Source organism: Babylonia areolata, chromosome 1 (assembly GCF_041734735.1).
Source record: "Babylonia areolata isolate BAREFJ2019XMU chromosome 1, ASM4173473v1, whole genome shotgun sequence".
NCBI lineage: Eukaryota > Metazoa > Mollusca > Gastropoda > Neogastropoda > Buccinidae > Babylonia > Babylonia areolata.
In genome coordinates, this window is record NC_134876.1 from 71,539,146 (window position 1) to 71,558,548 (window position 19,403).

Sequence of the window (19,403 nt, forward strand, 5' to 3'; positions counted from 1 at the left end):
CTGAAAGACATTGGCTTCACTGAGGTTCAGCTGTTGTTGAATGTAATGCTTTGTTAGCGGTGAGTTAAACTTTAAAACCAACCAAATGATTTCCTTTCTCAACAGTCAGCATAAACGTCACTATATTTTTTCCACTTTTTAAATACACATAAGTATTTCAGGCACTAAAGCTTTGTGCAAAAAACAATTAATTTCAGAATCTTTTGACTACAGTTAAGTCCAGCACAATAACATATGAAATCACATTTATTTTTAACAAGAAAAACAGAAAAGCATGGACATTCAGCTGAAGTCAATTTGCTGTAAGTAACAACATCAGATTCAAAAAGTGAATTCGCTGCCTGATATCAGTGTTCCTTATATGTGTGACAGTACTTGTCTCAGCATATCTTGGAAATGTTCTTCTAACAGTGTTTGGAAGTTGAGTTAGTAGAGAGGTAGTGTGCTGAAAATGTTAAATTTCAGACATTTGTTTCTTTATTATTACAAATGAGACAGTACAAAATATGTATCAGTACACAATATCTACCACCTGTCGACCATCACATTACCTACGCAAAAGAAAAATATAATTCTCTCAAAGACACATAAAGGAAAGATCTTTTCCTGGAAGCATAGATGAAACAGAAAATTATGTTTGCTTGTTAAAGGAACATGCCCACTTTACTGAAGGGGCACATCAACATTTTTTTGTTTTTGACTTCATACAAGTATGAATATGAGAATAAACAAAAAATAACTATCATCAATGTCTGGAAAAGAAAGGTGGGATTTTCATAAGCTGTGTTACACACAAAAACAACAATGATGGAAATACACCAAAAAAAATATCTGCCAGCCATTTCTGGTTATTAAAAAAAAAAAAATTAAGAAAAAGAAAAAAAGGATGGGTTTCTATATGAGCTGTTATGTGGAAATGTAACAGAAATGTCCAAAACTGACAATGGGAAGGAATAGTTTGGGACATTGAAACTGAAAGGCTATTGAACAGAACTGTCTAACTGAAGATAAGGTAACACAATTTGATACCCTGAAACTGTAAGATTAAAATCTAACAACAGAATTTAATCTAATGCCACAAATTGGAAATAGCAATCCAGAAAAGAACACCTCATACAGACCAAAACAAATCTGTAACAACTCATGCAAGGAAATTCCACTTCAGGAACAGGTAAATAAAAAAAAAAAAAATCAAAACCATTAAGAATCAAAACCAAAACAAATTGCAAACAGTAACTCATGCAAGGAAATTCAACTGGATAAAAAAAAGAACAACAAAAAACACAGATCAGAAACCAGCCCCATGATTTCATTCTCTAAACGTTTCCAGTGGGAAGAACAAGCAATGACCTTGGGGGAGACAAGCTGAAACTGAACATCTACGGAAACATTGATTCCGGAATACCTGCTTCCAGATCTATTCCTGAATGAGACGATTCCACTTGCGGAACTTTCCCTGAAAACACCAGTCAGACTGACAAGTCAGAAACTGTTAGAGGGTGGGGGAGGGAGGGTGTTTGGTTGGTTTAGATTTTTTTTTTTTTTTTTTTTTTTTCAATTATTTGCATGTTGTGGCTTCAAGGTGGGTTAAGTTCTGGCCAAAGATCCACACATCATCTTCACAAACCCCGGACCTCCTTCATTCCATGTCTTCCTGGCCTGCTGTTCTACCATCAAGGTGAAACATTGATTTGATTCTGCTGTTGGGAATTTGACAAGAGCTGAGGTCTGGTATTAACTGCCAGATGAATAACTGAAATCTGACCACCTCAATTTGTGTGTGTGTGTGTGTGTGTGTGTTTCACTCATCCTTCTTGCAACAATACTACACCACTGTGTGGAAGGAGACTGCAGAAAGGGAAGGGAAACCACTGTACAGGTGGTAAATGCAGAATGGGAAGGGAGAGAAGCATGCACCGCATTAGTCCATCAGCGCTGACAACAGCCATAAACTATGTACTGAATGAAATCATGTTGAGGCACTTAATACTGGACTGTAATTATATATCACAAACATATATGCATAAATATTCCTGCTGGGTTACAAAGCTTTACCTCCTTTTAATAAATTCTGGACACATACTGTGGAATCATTTCATCTTACCCATTTGATAGATACGCCAACTAGAATTACTCCATCTTCACAATCTCTTATTGATCAGATAATATAGTTAAGATATGTTCACCAGCTTATGGTTGCAGTGACCACTTTCCTATTTGTTTAACTAGGTTAAAGAAAGGTGTTAAAGTTCCTAGAAATTGTCACAAATTAATTAGATATAGAGACTTTTCAAAATTCGATCCAGACAAGTTTTTGTCTGATTTAATTAATTCGCATATTTCTATTGTTAATCAGTTTACAAATGCTGATGAGGCATTTGAAGTCTGGTATCATAACTTTTTAAATGTGTATGATAAACATGCTCCATTAAAATCTAAACGTGTTAGCATTAATTCAAAAGTACCATGGCTTACACAAGATCTTCAAAATGCCATTGATTTAAAAGATGCCTTACTAAAAACAGGAACCAAAGAAGAGTATGCTAAACAAAGGAATTAGGTTAAATATCTGAAGCATGTGGCTAAAAAGAAATATTTTCAAGAACTAGTTTCTTCCAAAGCTGATAGTAAATCAATCTGAAAAGTGATAAGCCAGATCACTAATCATAATGCCAACACTAAAAGTACATCAGTCAGCGATATGTCTCCTGATAAACTTAATAGACATGTTTGTGGAATAGGTAGTTCAATCATAAAATCTGATAGGTCTCCAAATAATACTCTTGAAGGTTTAAGTGAATTCTGTACATCAAAAATTATTTTGTCTGACTCAAACATTCCCTTAATGGCTGTTCATGAGGTTTACAATGCATTATCACACTTAAAACAAACTGGAACCAGAGGCATTTAAACTGGCAAAAGTCATCCTGCTGTACAAGTCAGGAGATCAAAAAAGCCTTCAAATTATAGACCAGTTTCAATCTTGTCTACTTTGTCAAAACCCCTAGAAACCCACATCAAAAAACACATTTTTAATCATTTTAATTCCTTTAGAACTTGATATATTGCCAATGAAAATTAAACTTGAATATAATAAAGCCATATTATGTTCAAAATATTATCAGGTAATGCCCCACCCTCTCTCATGAGTAATTTTCCAGTAAATAGTCACCGTCACACACATAAAATAACCTTGACTCGGCCAAGAATTGATCTTTATAAAACAAGTCTCACATACTCTGGTGGATATTTATGGAATTCTATTTCATCTACACTTAATATAAACTTCAGTCTCAGCGTTTTCAAAAGACTATATCATAAACATCTAATGGCAGCGCTAAGTTCTACAAATCCTTGAAATTGCTGAGACTGAAAAACAAATGATGAATTCTCAATATCCTTGTCTATGTGTCTATCTCCTTTCCTCCCTTCCTCCTTCCCTCCCTCCCCCCTCTCTCTCTCTCTCTCAACAGTTTTTCCTCTCTCTCCTTCGTATCTCTTCCTTCCTTACCTCTCTCCTTCATGCATATGCATACTATGTTATTTTGTGGAGAATTGTGTATTTTCTATGGCATTTATTTGTTCTTGTTGTTGTTACATGCGATGTGTATGTATTTTTTTCCCTTTTTTTTCAGTCTTCTTGTATTTCCTAATTAGTTTATATGTTTTCTTTACGAGGGTAGGATGAAAACAGGCCGATAAGTGCCTATTCCTTTTCCCTCGATAAAAAAGTTTCGATTTTTTTAATTTCAATTTCAATTTCAATTTCCTTTTGCTGCAAAAACATGAAAAAGAATAAAGGAAAGCATTCATGTTCTTATCCAGACATAACGAAATAAAGGCAGCAAACAAAGCACTGATAATCATGTCAACAAATAAATAGTTCATATTGTTGTCAGAATACATGCAATTCATATTGTTGTCAGAATACAAACAACTGATATTCATGTCACAAACCACAGTTTGATTTTGATATGAATACTTATATAGTGCCTATCCTCAGCTGGAGACCACGCTCAAAGCGCTTCACAAACTCAGACCAAGCTCTAAGCACTTTACAAACCCGGGGTTCATATTCTTGTTAAAAGCCGAACAGTTTTTGTTCTTGTCAGAAACCAAAGTGTCTGTATTCATGTCAGTACACTTGATATGCATACACAGGTCCACAGAAACCAGAAACCAAGAACAGTTGGAGAAGCAGGTATACACAATTAAGGTGAGTGACACCAAAGACCAGTGCCAGAGAATGGCAGACACTGACAACTAAAGTACATCCAGTCACAGGCTCTTCACAGAGACTGCCTGAAAATCAGCAGTAAAAACAAACTGAAGTAGTGAAAGCTACACAAAGGTGCATAGGCCCACAACACCAACATTACCAGCATCATCATCTTTTTGTGCACTCTCCGCTGTTGGTTCTGTGGGCTTCTCCTCTACTTTATCTTCAGTTTTCTCTGCAAACCAGCACATCTGAATATGTGGTGTCCATTCCTTGTTAACCATTCTTCCCTAACACATGAGGACTCTGACAGGCTAGTGGTTAGCTGTAACATTCTTTTCAGAACTTGTTGAAGGTTAAGAGCTCAGATGACATGCAGAGAGGTCATTCACTTTTTCTCTTGTGACATGATGGTCATCAACACCAACAACTGACCATAGTCAATCATTCTTTGCTTCATCCTGTTCCGCCTTCTTGTGGGCAGACTACATAAATGTTTGTGTCCTGACCACCAGCAGTTCTACACCACTGTAAGATGGTAACTGAAGAAAGGGGAGGGAAAATAGGTTTTGAAAAATCCAGCAGCAGTTATGTACAGTGTGAAATTTGACATTGTTGCTTATAGTCTGGCCAACTGCAAAGGATCATATCAGGACTGCCCAACAAAACTGAAAATTAATTTGTATTAAATCTGTCACATCTGGAGAAAAAAAGTCCTACAAAACAACAGAGTTTATGTCATATCACCTTAACCATTAAGTTCACTGAAGCAAATATGACTAGGCTGTAAAGAGGATGCCAGCCCTTCTACTTCATTTCTCATCCACAAATTTAAATAAACCTCATAAAAGATATATATAAAAAAAATTATTAAAAAAAACAACAACTTCAGAATCAAACAAAAAATAATCTAAAAGGTCATTAAGGCAAATAACAGTGTAGGTGGACTATACAAATTTGTATCCTGAACACCAACAACACTGCATTACTGCATGAATGGTAAAACACAGAATGGGAAGGCAGACAACTGCATGGATGGCATCTGCACAAAGTTAAGGGGAGGGAGGCACTGTATGGATGGTAAATACAGAAAGGGATGGGAAACCACTGAATGTGTGGCACCTCACTGATCTAAAAGTAGATCAATGATGGTAACTCCAGAAAGGGAGGAAAGACCATTGTATGGATGGCGACTGCACAAAAGGGAGGGGAGACCATTGTATGGATGGCGACTGCACAAAAGGGAGGGGAGACCATTGTATAGATGGCGACTGCACAAAAGGGAGGGGAGACCATTGTATGGATGGCGACTGCACAAAAGGGAGGGGAGACCATTGTATGGATGGCGACTGCACAAAAGGGAGGGAAGACCATTGTATAGATGGTGACTGCACAAAAGGGAGGGGAGACCATTGTATGGATGGCGACTGCACAAAAGGGAGGGGAGACCATTGTATGGATGGCGACTGCACAAAAGGGAGGGAAGACCATTGTATAGATGGTGACTGCACAAAAGGGAGGGGAGACCATTGTATGGATGGTGACTGCACAAAAGGGAGGGGAGACCATTGTATGGATGGCGACTGCACAAAAGGGAGGAAAGACCATTGTATAGATGGTGACTGCACAAAAGGGAGGGGAGACCATTGTATAGATGGTGACTGCACAAAAGGGAGGAAAGACCACTGTATAGATGGTGACTGCAGAAAGGAAATGGAGACCACTGTATGGATGGTGACTGCAGAAAGGAAATGGAGACCACTGGATGGATGGTGACTGCAGAAAGGAAATGGAGACCACTGTATGGATGGTGACTGCAGAAAGGGAAGGGAGACCACTGTATGGATAGTGACTGCAGAAAGGGAAGGGAGACCACTGTATGGATAGTGACTGCAGAAAGGGAAGGGAGACCACTGTATGGATAGTGACTGCAGAAAGGGAAGGGAGACCACTGTATGGATGGTGACTGCAGAAAGGGAAGGGAGACCACTGTGTGGATAGTGACTGCAGAAAGGGAAGGGAGACCACTGTGTGGATAGTGACTGCAGAAAGGGAAGGGAGACCACTGTATGGATGGTGACTGCAGAAAGGGAAGGGAGACCACTGTATGGATGGTGACTGCAGAAAGGGAAGGGAGACCACAGTATGGATGGTGACTGCAGAAAGGGAAGGGAGACCACTGTATGGATGGTGACTGCAGAAAGGGAAGGGAGACCACTGTGTGGATGGTGACTGCAGAAAGGGAGACCACTGTGTGGATAGTGACTGCAGAAAAGGAAGGGAGACCACTGTGTGGATAGTGACTGCAGAAGGGGAAGGGAGACCACTGTGTGGGTGGTAACTGCAGATCGGGAAGGGAGAAAAGCATACACCAGTCCAGCAGCACTGACAACGGCCATAAACTATGTATTGCATGAATTACACGTTGAAGACTGAATAATTATTATCTACAAACAGATTTGTGTGTAAACTTCTGGTGGGCTGTAAAACATAACCTTTTGTTGAAAAAAAAAAGAATGAAAAAGAAGCAAAGCATTTGTGTTATTTTCCAGATATAAAGAAATGAAGCCAACAAACAAACAGTTGATATTCTTGTCAGCAAATAAATAGATTAGTCATACTCTTCTCAGAATACAAAGAGCTCATATTCTTGTCAGAAAACAAAGAGTTCACATTATTGTTACAAACCAAATACTTCATACTCGTGTCAGAAACCAAAGAGTTCATATTCTTGTCAGCAAATAAATAGTTCATATCTCATCAGAATACAAAGAATTTTATTCTTGTCAGAAAGCAAAGAGTTATATTCTTGTCAGAAACCAAAGAGTTCATATCTGTCAGAAACCAAACAATTATATTCTTGTCAGAAACCAAAGAGTTCATATCTGTCAGAAACCAAAGAATTCTATACTTGTCAGAAACCAAAGAGTTTATATCTTATCAGAAACCAAAGAGTTCATATTCTCGCAAGAAACCACAGTTTTCAAATTTTCACCAGAAAGCAAAGAGTTCAAATTTGCATAAGAAACCCAAGAGTTCAAATTCTTGTCAGAAACAGTGGAGTTCATGTTCATGTCAGAACACTTTACATGATATACAGGTCCAGGTACAGAAACCAGAAGCCAAGAACCGTGTGAAAAGCAGGTATACACAATTACGGTGAGATACAAAAAAGAGCACCAGGAGAGAATGGCAAACACTGACAGACTGAAGTACATCCAGTCATAAGCTCTTCACAGAGACTGCCTGAAAATCAGCAGGAAAAAGAAACAGAAGTAGAGAAAGCTACACAAAGGTGCATAGGCCCACAACACCAACATTACCAGCATCATCATCTTTTTGGGCACTCTCCGCTGTTGGTTCTGTGGGCTTCTCCTCTACTTTATCTTCAGTTTTCTCTGAAAACCAGCACATCTGAATATGTGGTGTCCGATTCCTTGTTAACCATTCTTCCCTAACACACGAGGACTCTGACATTCTTGTGATTAGTTGTAATGTTGTACTCTTTCGGAAGTTGTTGAAGGCTGATCTGAGAGTTTAGCTGCCATGTAGAGAGGTTATATGCTGATCATCAAAACCAACAAACTATCCACAGTAGAAAGTCCTTCATTTAATCCTGTTCTGCCTTCTTGTGGATGGATTACATATACATTTGTGTCCTGATCACCAACAGTATTACACCACTGTAAGATGGTCATTGAAGAAAGGAAAAGAATGTATTTATAATCTAGCAACACATATATCAGGTGTAAAATTTGATGTTGTTGCTCATAGTCCAGCCATCCACAAAGGGACAAATCAGGATTGCACAAATACATTAAAAAAAATCAACCACGTTAAACAATAATCCCTGTCACATCTTGAAAAAAGCCCTGCAAAATAAGGAGCTTCATGACATATTTTCTTGATCATTAATCCCCTTAAAGAAATAAGACTAGGCTGTGCTGAAGACGTAAGCCATTCTGCTTAGTATGTCATCCCCAGCCTTTGAAAAAAACAAAAAATCCCTAACAGACAAGGATCCAACCACCTGTTCATTTCAATCATGTCTTTTCACTCAAATAATCACATCAAACATCACTGTTAGGAGCATATCAGTCCAATCAACACACATGTAATCAATATAATGAAGTTCTCATTTAAAAACTAAACATCAAAGCAAAGACAAAGCAAAAGGAAAAAATGCTATCATTATATTATCATGAAGCACATGTTATGCAAGTTTTTTTAAATGGCATCTTGATTGATTTTTTTTATATTTTCTAATAAGAATAGTAATTTTATAAAATAATAATAAAAAGAATTGACAGGAAAACCATCGAAAGCAGAGTAGATGTCAGTCAATGTCCTGATATGAACACCATTCACACATATACTTTGTCATGCTTCTTTCCACCTGGAGAATATGAACATCATTATAACTGCAATCGGAGAGATATAGAGAAATATAGAAGGCACACATAAAAACATACTAATACAAAAGAAAATACAGTGAAGTCATAAGAACAAAGAGAAGATAATAAACAGATATCTGGTTTTCTATGAGTCTTTCTGCAATACAGTTAAATCATATGGACAAAGTGAGGATGGTAAACAGATATCTGTTTTCTATGTGTCTCTTTGCCTTTCACTGACCCTCAAAATGTGCTCTCTCTCTCTCTCTCTCTCTCTCTCTCTCTCTCTCTCTCTCTCTGTCATCATGCAATACTAATGATGATGTACATTACTGTTCCTTGTTTTAGTATAAGGCATTCAAACCTAGAGAAATCGCTACATAGTGAACGAATGAATGTAATTTATGTTTTGTTATATATATTTATGCTCGCTTGCTTCTGTTGTTTCACTGAGTTGTATAATGTTTATGTGAACCTGTTTACTTGTGGCTGAGGTCTAAATGTGAATAAACAATTCCAGTTCTGTTTCCGATTCTCTTTCTTTGTGTGTGTGTGCGTGTCTTTATCATGAAAACATACTTCTTGTTCAACATTACATTATCTTGCCTTGTCAACTTAACACAGAGAAACATTTACTAAATAAACAGTTTAACGCCATAAAAATATCTGAAGCATGTACACATTAAAACCAACAAATCTTAACAAAACTGGTGCAGACTGGAGAGGAAACTAAATGTTATGATAAGTAAACATGGCAGATGATGGAAAGGAAATTATTAGATTAGTTTTGTGACCTTAAACTTTTTTCTGGTGGATCAATTTGATTCCCTCTAAGTTGGCATAGGAACACTCAAATCTTTTCAAAGTAGTATAATAAATTCAACATGAAAAACAAATCGCATGTCTAGCCCTTCGTACACTTGGTAAACATCACACAAAAATATAATCTAACTGCAATAATACAAAAGAAACTATAATTTCTCACGAAAGAATATCATAAAAAGAACCTGCAATAGCATAAAAAAGCACTTGCATTAGAATACAAAAAAAGATATCCAGTAGAATATGTATAACAGCAGATATGATAAAAGTACAAAAATAGTACAAAGGAAGATTTGATAATAAGCAACAGAAACTGCAACCAAAAAACGTGAGAGACAGCAACTAACCACGGAGGCAAAGTGGTTAGCATCACACACCAACAACTTGGAGGACAAGGGTTCGAACCCCATTAGAGGCAGGGGTGTTGTGTTTTTTTGGCCTGTGGCCAGTTCCTTGCCTGAGTTGACTGTGCCACAGGCTAAAATGGGAAGACTGAAACATCACAGTCAAAATTCATCCATTTCATTCTTTGGGATTGTTGCTCAAATTTTCTTTTCAACACTGCAGGTGACTGTATCTCTTGGGCCTGGTTGACAACGAGATCTTTGATGAAGGGAAGCATACAATGTCAAGTAGTCTTTAACCTAAATGGACCTCCATAGTTGTGGCAGCAGCATCCCCGTCATCATTATAGATACAGAAACACAACAGCAATAGCACAAAGGAAGATCTGATATGCAATAGCAATCGTACAAAGGAAGATGATAGCAATAGAACAAAGGAAGATCTGATACACTATGGCAATGGCAAAAAAGATTTGATACACTATGGCAATGGCACAAAGGAAGATCTTATACACTCTGGCAATAGCACAAAGGAAGATCTGATACAACATGGCAACAGTACAAAGGAAGATTTGATACTCTATGCCAATAGTACAAAGGAAGATCTGATACACTATGGTCATAGTACAAAGGAAGATCTGATACTCTATGTCAATAGTACAAAGGAAGATCTGATACACTGGCAATGAATAGTACAAAGGACGATCAGATACACATTGGCAACATCACAAAGATCTGATAAATGGAAGCATAGCACAAAGGAAAAACTGATATAAACAATAGCAACTGTACAAAGGAAAAACCGGTACTCAATGGCAATATTATGAAGGAAGATCTGATATGCTATGGCAACAGCACAAAGACAGACCTGATTTTTTTTAAGCAGAAGTACAAAGGAAGATATGATAAGCTACAGAAATAGTACAAAGAAATCTAATAAGCGATATCCATAGTACAAAGGAAGATCTGATAAGTGATATCAATGGTACGAAAGAAGATACGAACAACAAAAGTACAAAGACAGATCTGATGAAAAGTGATAGCATCATACAATGGAAGATATGATAAAGAGCTATAGCAAAAGCACAATGGAAGATATGATAAAAAGCTATAGCAATAGCACAAGTGAAGATCTGATAACAAGGGACACCAATAGTCCAAAAGGAAGATACAAAAATTTTGAAAAAGGCGACTGCAACAGTGAAAAGAAAGATCCAACTATGAGCAGCAACTATCATGTAAAGGGAGATAAATGAGTCAGCATCGACATTACCAGCACTTTCATCTTTTTCATCTTTGTCTGCTGCTGGTTCTGACGGCTTCTGCTCTCCTTCATCTTCTTTTTTCTCTGCACACCAGGTATTGCAGATTACACACTGTCTCATTCTTCATTTCAAGTCTGCCTCACACTTGGCTGTTGCCACCTTACCAATCAAAACACTTGACACTGTTACAGGACCAAACTCTCTGACCTGAAGTGCCCTGACTGACCTGAAGTGCCCTGACAACAAAATACTGCTGCACAGACAAAATCTTCACAGTGACACCAAAATGCACTCCATTATCTGCTCATCCATTTCACAACATAAATATTGACAATGTCATAACAAAAAATTCTTAGAATACAGGGGAAAATATTGGGACAATGGTGAAAAGATTTCTGACAGACAAATAAAATTCCAATGATAGGAGTCTGACAGTATCATCAAGTTCATCAAATGTTGTCAGTGTAAGTGTGCAAAAGTATCTTGCTCTTTCATTCAAAACTTTGCAAGTTCTTAAGCCAACTTGAAAACAACATTGCTAATAACAATAGTGGCACAAGATAATGTAAAACAACACAATAATGAAACAAACAATTTTACTGATAAATCAATCTTAAGATTATCATATTGGAATGAGACTAAATGAAGTTGTGTGTTAGTTTGTGTGAGTGTTAGAAATGGGTTGTACGTGGGTGGGGAGCTGGGCAGGGAGAGGAGGAATCATTTACGTCTTATCTGTAAACGATTTTGTGTAAACGTATTATGTGTAATAACTACACAATTCAAATATGCAGGCTATAGAACATACAGGTGCATCGGTTCATCCATTTCACACAAGGCTCTTTGATGAAAGGAAACATACAATGTCAAGTAGTCTTTAACCTAAATGGATCTCCATAGTGGTGGCAGCATCATCCCCGTCATCATAATAGATACAGAAACACAACGGCAATAGCACAAAGGAAGATCTGATACACTGTGGCAATAGCACAAAGGAAGATCGGATACACTGTGGCAATAGTACAAGGAAGATCTGATTCACTGGCAATAAACAATACAAATAAATATCTGATTCATGATGGCAACAGCACAAACAAAGATCTGATAAATGGCAGCACAGCACAAAGAAAATCTGATATAAACAATAGCAACTGTACAAAGGAAAAATGAAGGAAAAGGCAATATTATGAAGGAAGATCTGATATGCTATGACAACAGTACAGAGGCAGATCTGATAAAGAAAATTAAGCAATAGTACAAAGAGAGACAGGATAAGCAACAGAAATAGTACAGAGATCTAATGAGTGATATCAACAGTACAAAGGAAGATCTGATATCAACAGTACAAAAGAAAATAGGAATAGCAAAAGTACAAAGAAATATCTGATCAAAAGTGATGGCAATAATAGAAAGTAAGATATGATAAAAAGCTATAGCAATAGCTCAAAGAAAGATATGACAAAAAGCTATAGCAATAACACCAATGAAGATCTGATAACAAGCGACAACAATAGTCAAAAAGGAAAAGAAGAAATTTTGGAAAAAGGCAGCTGCAACAGTGAAAAAGAAGATCAAGCTATCATGTTAAGGGAGATAAATGAAAATCTGATAGCAAGCAACAGCAATAGTCCACAAGGAAGATTCAGAAATTCAGAAAAAGGCAGTTGCAACGGTGAAAAGGAAGATCCAGTTACAAGCGACAGCTGTCATAGAAAGGGAGATAAATGAGTCAGCATCGACATTACCAGCACTTTCATCTTTTTCATCTTTGTCTGCTGCTGGTTCTGATGGCTTCTGCTCTCCTTCATCTTCTTTTTTCTCTGCACACCAGGCATTGCAGATTACACACTGTCTCACTCTTCATTTCAAGTCTGCCTCACACTTGGCTGTTGCCACCTTACCAATCAAAACATTTAACACTGTTATAGGACCAAACTCTCTGACTCGAAGTGGGCTGACAACAAGATACTGCTGCACTGACAAAATCTTAACAGTGACATCAAAATACACTCAATTATTGGCTCATCCATTTAACAAAATAAATGTTGACAATGACAGAATATAAAATTCTTTGAAAGGTTCCCAAAGGAAATGAATATGAGGATAATAATGAACAGATTTCTAACAGACAAATAAGATTCCATTGATAGGAGTCTGACAGTATCATCAAGTTCATCAAATGTTGTCAGTAGAAGTGTGCAAAGTCAAGGTTCATCCATTTCATTCTTTGGAAGATCTGATACACAATAGCAACAGTACAATGGAAGATCTGATCCACAATAGCAATGATACAACAGAAAGTCATTTTCACAATAGCAGTGGCACAAAGGAAGATCTGATACACTAAGGCAATGGCACAAAGGAAGATCTTATACACTCCAGCACTAGTACAAAGGAAGATCTTAGACACAATAGCAGTGGCATAAAGGAAGATCTGATATCCTATGACAATCGTACAAAGGAAGGTCTGATATACTATGGCAACAGCACAAAGGAAGATTGGATACACTTTGGCAGTAGCACAAAGGAGGGTCTGATACACCATGGCAATAGTACAAAGGAAGATCTGACACACTAGTGATAAATAGTACAATGAAGATGTGATACACAATGGCAATAGTACAAAGGAAGATTTGATACCCAATGGCAATAGCATGAAGGAAGATCTGATACACTATGGCAACTGTACAAAGGAAGATCTGATAGACTATGGCAATAGCACAAACAAAGATCTGATAAATGGAAGCACAAAGGAAAATCTGATATACACAATAGTAACTGTGCAAAGAAAAAACTGGTACTCCATGGCAATATTATGAAAGAAAATCTGATATGCTATGGCAACAGCACAAAGGCAGATCTGATAAAGAAGAAGTTATAAACAGAACAAAGGAAGATATGATAAGCAACAGGAACAGTACAAAGAAGATCTAATAAGCAATATTAATAGTAAAAAGCAAGATCTGATCAGTGATATCAATGGTACAAAAGAAGTTAAGAATAGCAAGATACAAAGAAAGATCTGATGAAAAGTGATAGCAATCACACAAAGGAAGAGATGATAAAAAGCTATAGCAGTAGCACAAGTGAAGATCTGATGACAAGCAAGAGCAATGGTCCAAAAGGAAGATACGGGAATTCAGAAAAAGGCAGCTGCAACAGCGAAAAGGAAGATCTAACTGCAAGCAACAGCTGTCATAGGAAGGGAGATAAATGAGTCAGCATCGACATTACCAGCACTTTCATCTTTTTCATCTTTGTCTGCTGCTGGTTCTGACGGCTTCTGCTCTCCTTCATCTTCTTTTTTCTCTGCACACCAGGCATTGCAGATTACACACTGTCTCACTCTTCATTTCAAGTCTGCCTCACACTTGGCTGTTGCCACCTTACCAATCAAAACACTTGACACTGTTACAGGACCAAACTCTCTGACCTGAAGTGCCCTGACTGACCTGAAGTGCCCTGACAACAAAATACTGCTGCACAGACAAAATCTCCACAGTGATACCAAAATGCACTCCATTATCTGCTCATCCATTTCACAGCATAAATACTGATGATGACAGAACATGAAATTCTTTGAGAAGTTCCCAAAGGAAAAAAAATGAGGGCAATGGTGAAAAGATTTCTAACAGACAAATAAGAATCCATTGATAGAAGTTTGACAATATCATCAAGTTTATTAAATGTTATCAGTACAAGTATTCAAAGTATCTTGTTCTGTCATTCAAAACTTTGCAAGTTCTTAAGCCATCTTAAAAACAACACTGCTAGTAACAATAGTGGCTACAAGATAATGTAAAACAACACAATAATGAAACAAACAATTTTATTGATAAATCAGTTTTGAGAATATCATATTGGAATGAGACTAAATGAAGCTGAGTGTTAGTTTGTGTGAGTGTGAGAAATGGGTTGTATGTGGGTGGGGAGCTGGGCAGGGAGAGGAGGAATCATTTACGTCTTATTTGTAAACGATTGTGTGTAAACATATTGTGTGCAATTCAAATATGCAGGCTATAGAGCATACAGGTGCATAGAACACCCACTTCACTGCTGCATTTGAGCCAGGTTAGCATACAATTCACACCACACAGGAGGAAGAGCGGTGCATGATCAATAAAAGTGTGAAGTTTACCAGCTTCTTTGCCGTCAGATTCTGCCGGTTTCTCCCCACTCTGCCCCTCTCCCTCTGCCTTGCCTGCACATAGTATCCACACCCACTGATCTCTGTCCTCATGTCATGGCCACACTATCACGTCACTGTTGGAATGATCTCTGTACTCATATGACCACACTATGACATCACTGATCTCTGTTCTCATATCATGACCACATGATTGCATCACTGTTAGAATAATCTCTATACTCATATGACCACACCATCACATAACTGATCTCTGTTCTCATATCATGAACACTTGATCACATCACTGTTGGAAGACATGGCTACTATCTGAGCAGTGTGCACTTACAGTTTCTATGCACAAAACGCAATGTTGGATTATTTTTTACGATTGGCAAACTGTCTGACAATCATAACATAATTCTTTTGATTCATCTACAATTAAAACCAGTCAGAAGAATGAAATAAGTCTGACTCTGATAGGATATGTCATTAAAATAAGTCTGATTGTGATAGGTGTCAGGGCAATAACAAAATTATGCCTTTACTATCCAAGTGATTTCAAGTCTCATTCTGGTAGAAAATACTATGGCATAAACATGTTGTCTTTACTTTTCAAAAGATCAAAATAATTTTCATTCTGGTAGAAAATACCATGCATTACCAAATTATGCCTTTCATTCAAATCACACAAACTTCCCCTGAGAAGAATGGTGCAATCAAATCTTTAAAAAAGACAGCAACATTACCATACTTGTACACTGTGATAATGATACATTTGTAAGCCTTCAAATCTACTTAATCAGTGACAAAACTGACATCAAACCCAAATTATGCAGCGTTGCTGCACATGTATGCTTTACAAAACATCAAAACATCAACTGTCAATGACAAAAATGATACTGTGAAGAACTGTTCAATCTGATAATGAAAATGTAATTAACTTAAATCACAGCAGCTTAATACAGGCATTATTTTTTCAAGTGTCCACTAGTGTTAATGGATAAATCTGCACACATGCTATCAAACCATACGGTTCAGATAAAACCAGCAATTCTCCTGAAACAATTTTTTTGTAAAAAAAACATTCAAAAATGATGTACTGAAACAAACAAAATACAGATCAAAGAAACACTTCAAGTGTCCAGTACTGTTAATGGGTAATTTTGATTGGTCGATTATCAAATCATACATTCAGATGAAGTCAGGAAGTCACACAATTTCCTGTAACATTTTTGTGAAAAAAAACAACACACACATAAAAAACACACTGAAACAAAATAAAGATCAAAGAGAATACACAGCAAAGCATGATGGAGGTGCAGAAAAACACAAAAAGCTACAAAATAAGAGATCTGCTGTTACTACACAAGAAGTGAACAGAAAAGTTGGTCAATATCAGAAAACTTTTTTGCACAACTGAAACTCAATCAGAAGCAGAGACTAAACAGATGTCTATTACAGATTCCTTCATTACATAAATCGGCTGAAAAACAGATACATTCAAAACTTGTTAATGACAACAACAAACAAAACAACATCAACAACAACAAAGATAATAATAGTAATACTATTATTATTATTATTAATAACAACAACAATAATAATAACAGATGATAATAATAACAATAATAATAATGGAAGTTTGAAGGTGCCAAATGTTGTCTGAAAAACAAATCAAAGCACTATCTGCACATCTGAATGAGCAAAGGCAAATATCTGAAGTAAGTGTCAAAACGAGGTCATGAAATGCGCATATAACTGGCTGTGGTAATAAGAAGTTCTTGATTTACAGCGGAAATTATCCAGAGAGAAATCAGTGTGATGATACAGTGCAAAATGAAGAAGTAGGTGCATCACCATCTGTTCTCAAATTCCACTTTTGCCTTCTACTTTCCTCCTCTTCTCTGTGTGTGTGTGTGTGTGTGTGTGTGTGTGTGTGTGTGTGTGTGTGTGTGTGTTTGTTTGTGTTTTATACACCACCCTTTCCTCCATTCTTTTTTTCAGGGAAATAACTAGATGTCTGTGCATTTGGTACACCATGAAGTATGTGAACATGTATACACATCCTGTCAGCAAGGCAATGAAAGTCACACATCAAAAGCACACTTGAGAGTTGCAAACCACACATATAAAAGCAAATAAAAACACAGATTGAGATACACACAGAAATTACAGGATAAAAGAATGATCACAGTGTTTTATCCACCACGTTCGTGCAAGAAAAATTAGATACACCAAACACGCAAGTCCGTTTGCTCACAAAGAGTTACTGAGTTAAGGTCTTTCCTATATAAACATTTCAAAATTGTGAGGTCTGGCCTTTATTTTTTCAGATTTAAATGGTAAATGTTGTTTAAATGTTTTTGCATACTATGGCTCACTTTAAAATAGCTGAGCAATGAAAGCTGGGTTGTGGAATCAATACTTCAAGTTTGACAACATCGGCAGTGGTTCAGATGTTGTGCTGTGCATTTTGATTCTGATTCACAGTTGTAAATGCTGCTGTCATTAATTTCTTCATGTTTTTTTAAACTTAGCTAAGTGTATCTTTGTTGACACTGACACCAACATAGTGTGATGATTCAAGACCTCAGTATAATCATATCCACAGAAGTCTGGGTCTAGTCAAGAAAATATATATCACTGGTCTGCTGTCTGCTGCTTCAACACTGGAGGTGATATCTCTGTTTTTACAACAAGAAAAATCTGGATTGAATCACTTTTGTTTGTTGTTGTTGTTGTTTTTCATGCATGCAAAAAAAAAAAAAAAAAAAAAAAAAAATCACAGACCACGATGCACAAAGAAAGAAGTGAGTCAATATTGTTGACAGGGAAATAACAAGAGAGAAAAACAGCTTGAGTTGTACAGAAAATGCAAATCGATTACAATAAAGCACTGAACACAAAACATGCCCAGTGAGAACCAGGTCTGTATTACGGGAAAAAAAAAAAAAGGAGCTGAGTTAGGTAACTCAAACTAGGCTGCAAGTTAGTGCAAAAAGTACGTGGGGCCTGGACTGATAAAGAGAACAGCACTCATATCGGTGGCGGTAGTGTGAGTGGCGGTCCCTGTCTACCTTCAGCCTCTGCAGGTTGCTCTGCCTGCTGTGCTTCTTGTTCCACAGGCTTTTCTTCTGCTGGCTGTTCAGCAGGCTGCTCTTGTGGCTGTTCTGACTGTTCTTGCTGCTGTTCTGCTTGCTGCTGCTGCTGGGCTGTACACGTACACACAGGGTCAGGAGTCACGCCACAGTCTTTCCTTCTTCTCTTTGGATTTGAGATGCAAGCCTGTTGCTTTTACCCTTTGTCTTCTAACAGTTCAATCCTTCAGCTACATGCTGTTAAGACTGCAATTTCAGTACATCGGATATCGTCCACATTTTCTCTGAATGAAGACTGCATCAAATCCTGTGCATATTACTTTTGAGAAAAGGCTTAATCTGACAGCCCTTCATCAAAGGAATTCCATCCATTTCAACCAACTATATAAAAGAAAAAAAAAGACTGGTGTGCTTTTTTCCCCAAGTTAGGACCATCTGCCACAAAACACCTGACCCCTGTTATGTAACTCTCCAGCATAAAATGATTGATTTAACACATAATTCACATGAAGTTTGAAAAGATTCAATATTCAGTTCAATATCTGCTTCAGCAAATATGATATGAACCTCTCTATGTATGTCCAATCAGTTAAAGGCCTCATATTCCACTCATGCTGCCAAGGTTTGGATGTCTATCTTTGACAGGTTTACCCATCTACATGTGGAACTGTCTCTCAGTTACAGGAATTTCTCTGTCTCCAAGTCAAATATTCTCATAAATCAGACTGTACAGAATCTGTTTGCTGACAAGAATTTTTTTTTTCTTCCAGTACCTGTAAGAGAATATGCAAAAAAAAAATAAATAAATAAAAAAGCTAATTAAAAAAACCCAAACAGAAATGGTTTTCCTTTCCATGAAAACAAACATGGGCACTTTGGCAGAAGATTTGTTCTGATTCTCCCCCACACTACCGTGAGTGCTTGTCAGACAAAAGTAAATAGATGATATGACAGAAGACACAAGCTGTGTGGTTACAGATCAGAAGTACACAGGTGTGAATCGTCAAACCTTCTTTACGGAACTCAGGAGCAACGTCCGCTGCTTGAGGAACCGGTGATCCAGACACAGCTGCATCAAGTCAGAACAAAAACACACCTACAGCACTTGACCACCCGATCCTAAGGTAGGATT

At 37.3% G+C, this 19,403-nt stretch overlaps 1 protein-coding gene across 21 annotated transcripts in view; it reads right to left on the reverse strand.

Moving 5' to 3' along the window:
- Positions 1-19,403, reverse strand: part of LOC143286852 (thioredoxin domain-containing protein 6-like) — a 60,042-nt gene that overhangs the window by 1,555 nt on the left and 39,084 nt on the right. For 2 of the 21 annotated variants that reach the window (XM_076594694.1, XM_076594702.1), the window contains exons 20-27: positions 19,281-19,340; positions 18,251-18,385; positions 15,183-15,245; positions 14,279-14,353; positions 12,790-12,864; positions 11,053-11,127; positions 7,543-7,617; positions 4,380-4,454 (exon numbers count right to left, since the gene is read on the reverse strand). In XM_076594694.1, the coding sequence (XP_076450809.1) occupies positions 4,380-4,454; positions 7,543-7,617; positions 11,053-11,127; positions 12,790-12,864; positions 14,279-14,353; positions 15,183-15,245; positions 18,251-18,385; positions 19,281-19,340 (633 nt within the window). The remainder of the gene's footprint in view (positions 1-4,379; positions 4,455-7,542; positions 7,618-11,052; positions 11,128-12,789; positions 12,865-14,278; positions 14,354-15,182; positions 15,246-18,250; positions 18,386-19,280; positions 19,341-19,403) is intronic. The other 19 variants (XM_076594711.1, XM_076594773.1, XM_076594763.1 and 16 more) reach the window with 19 other exon arrangements.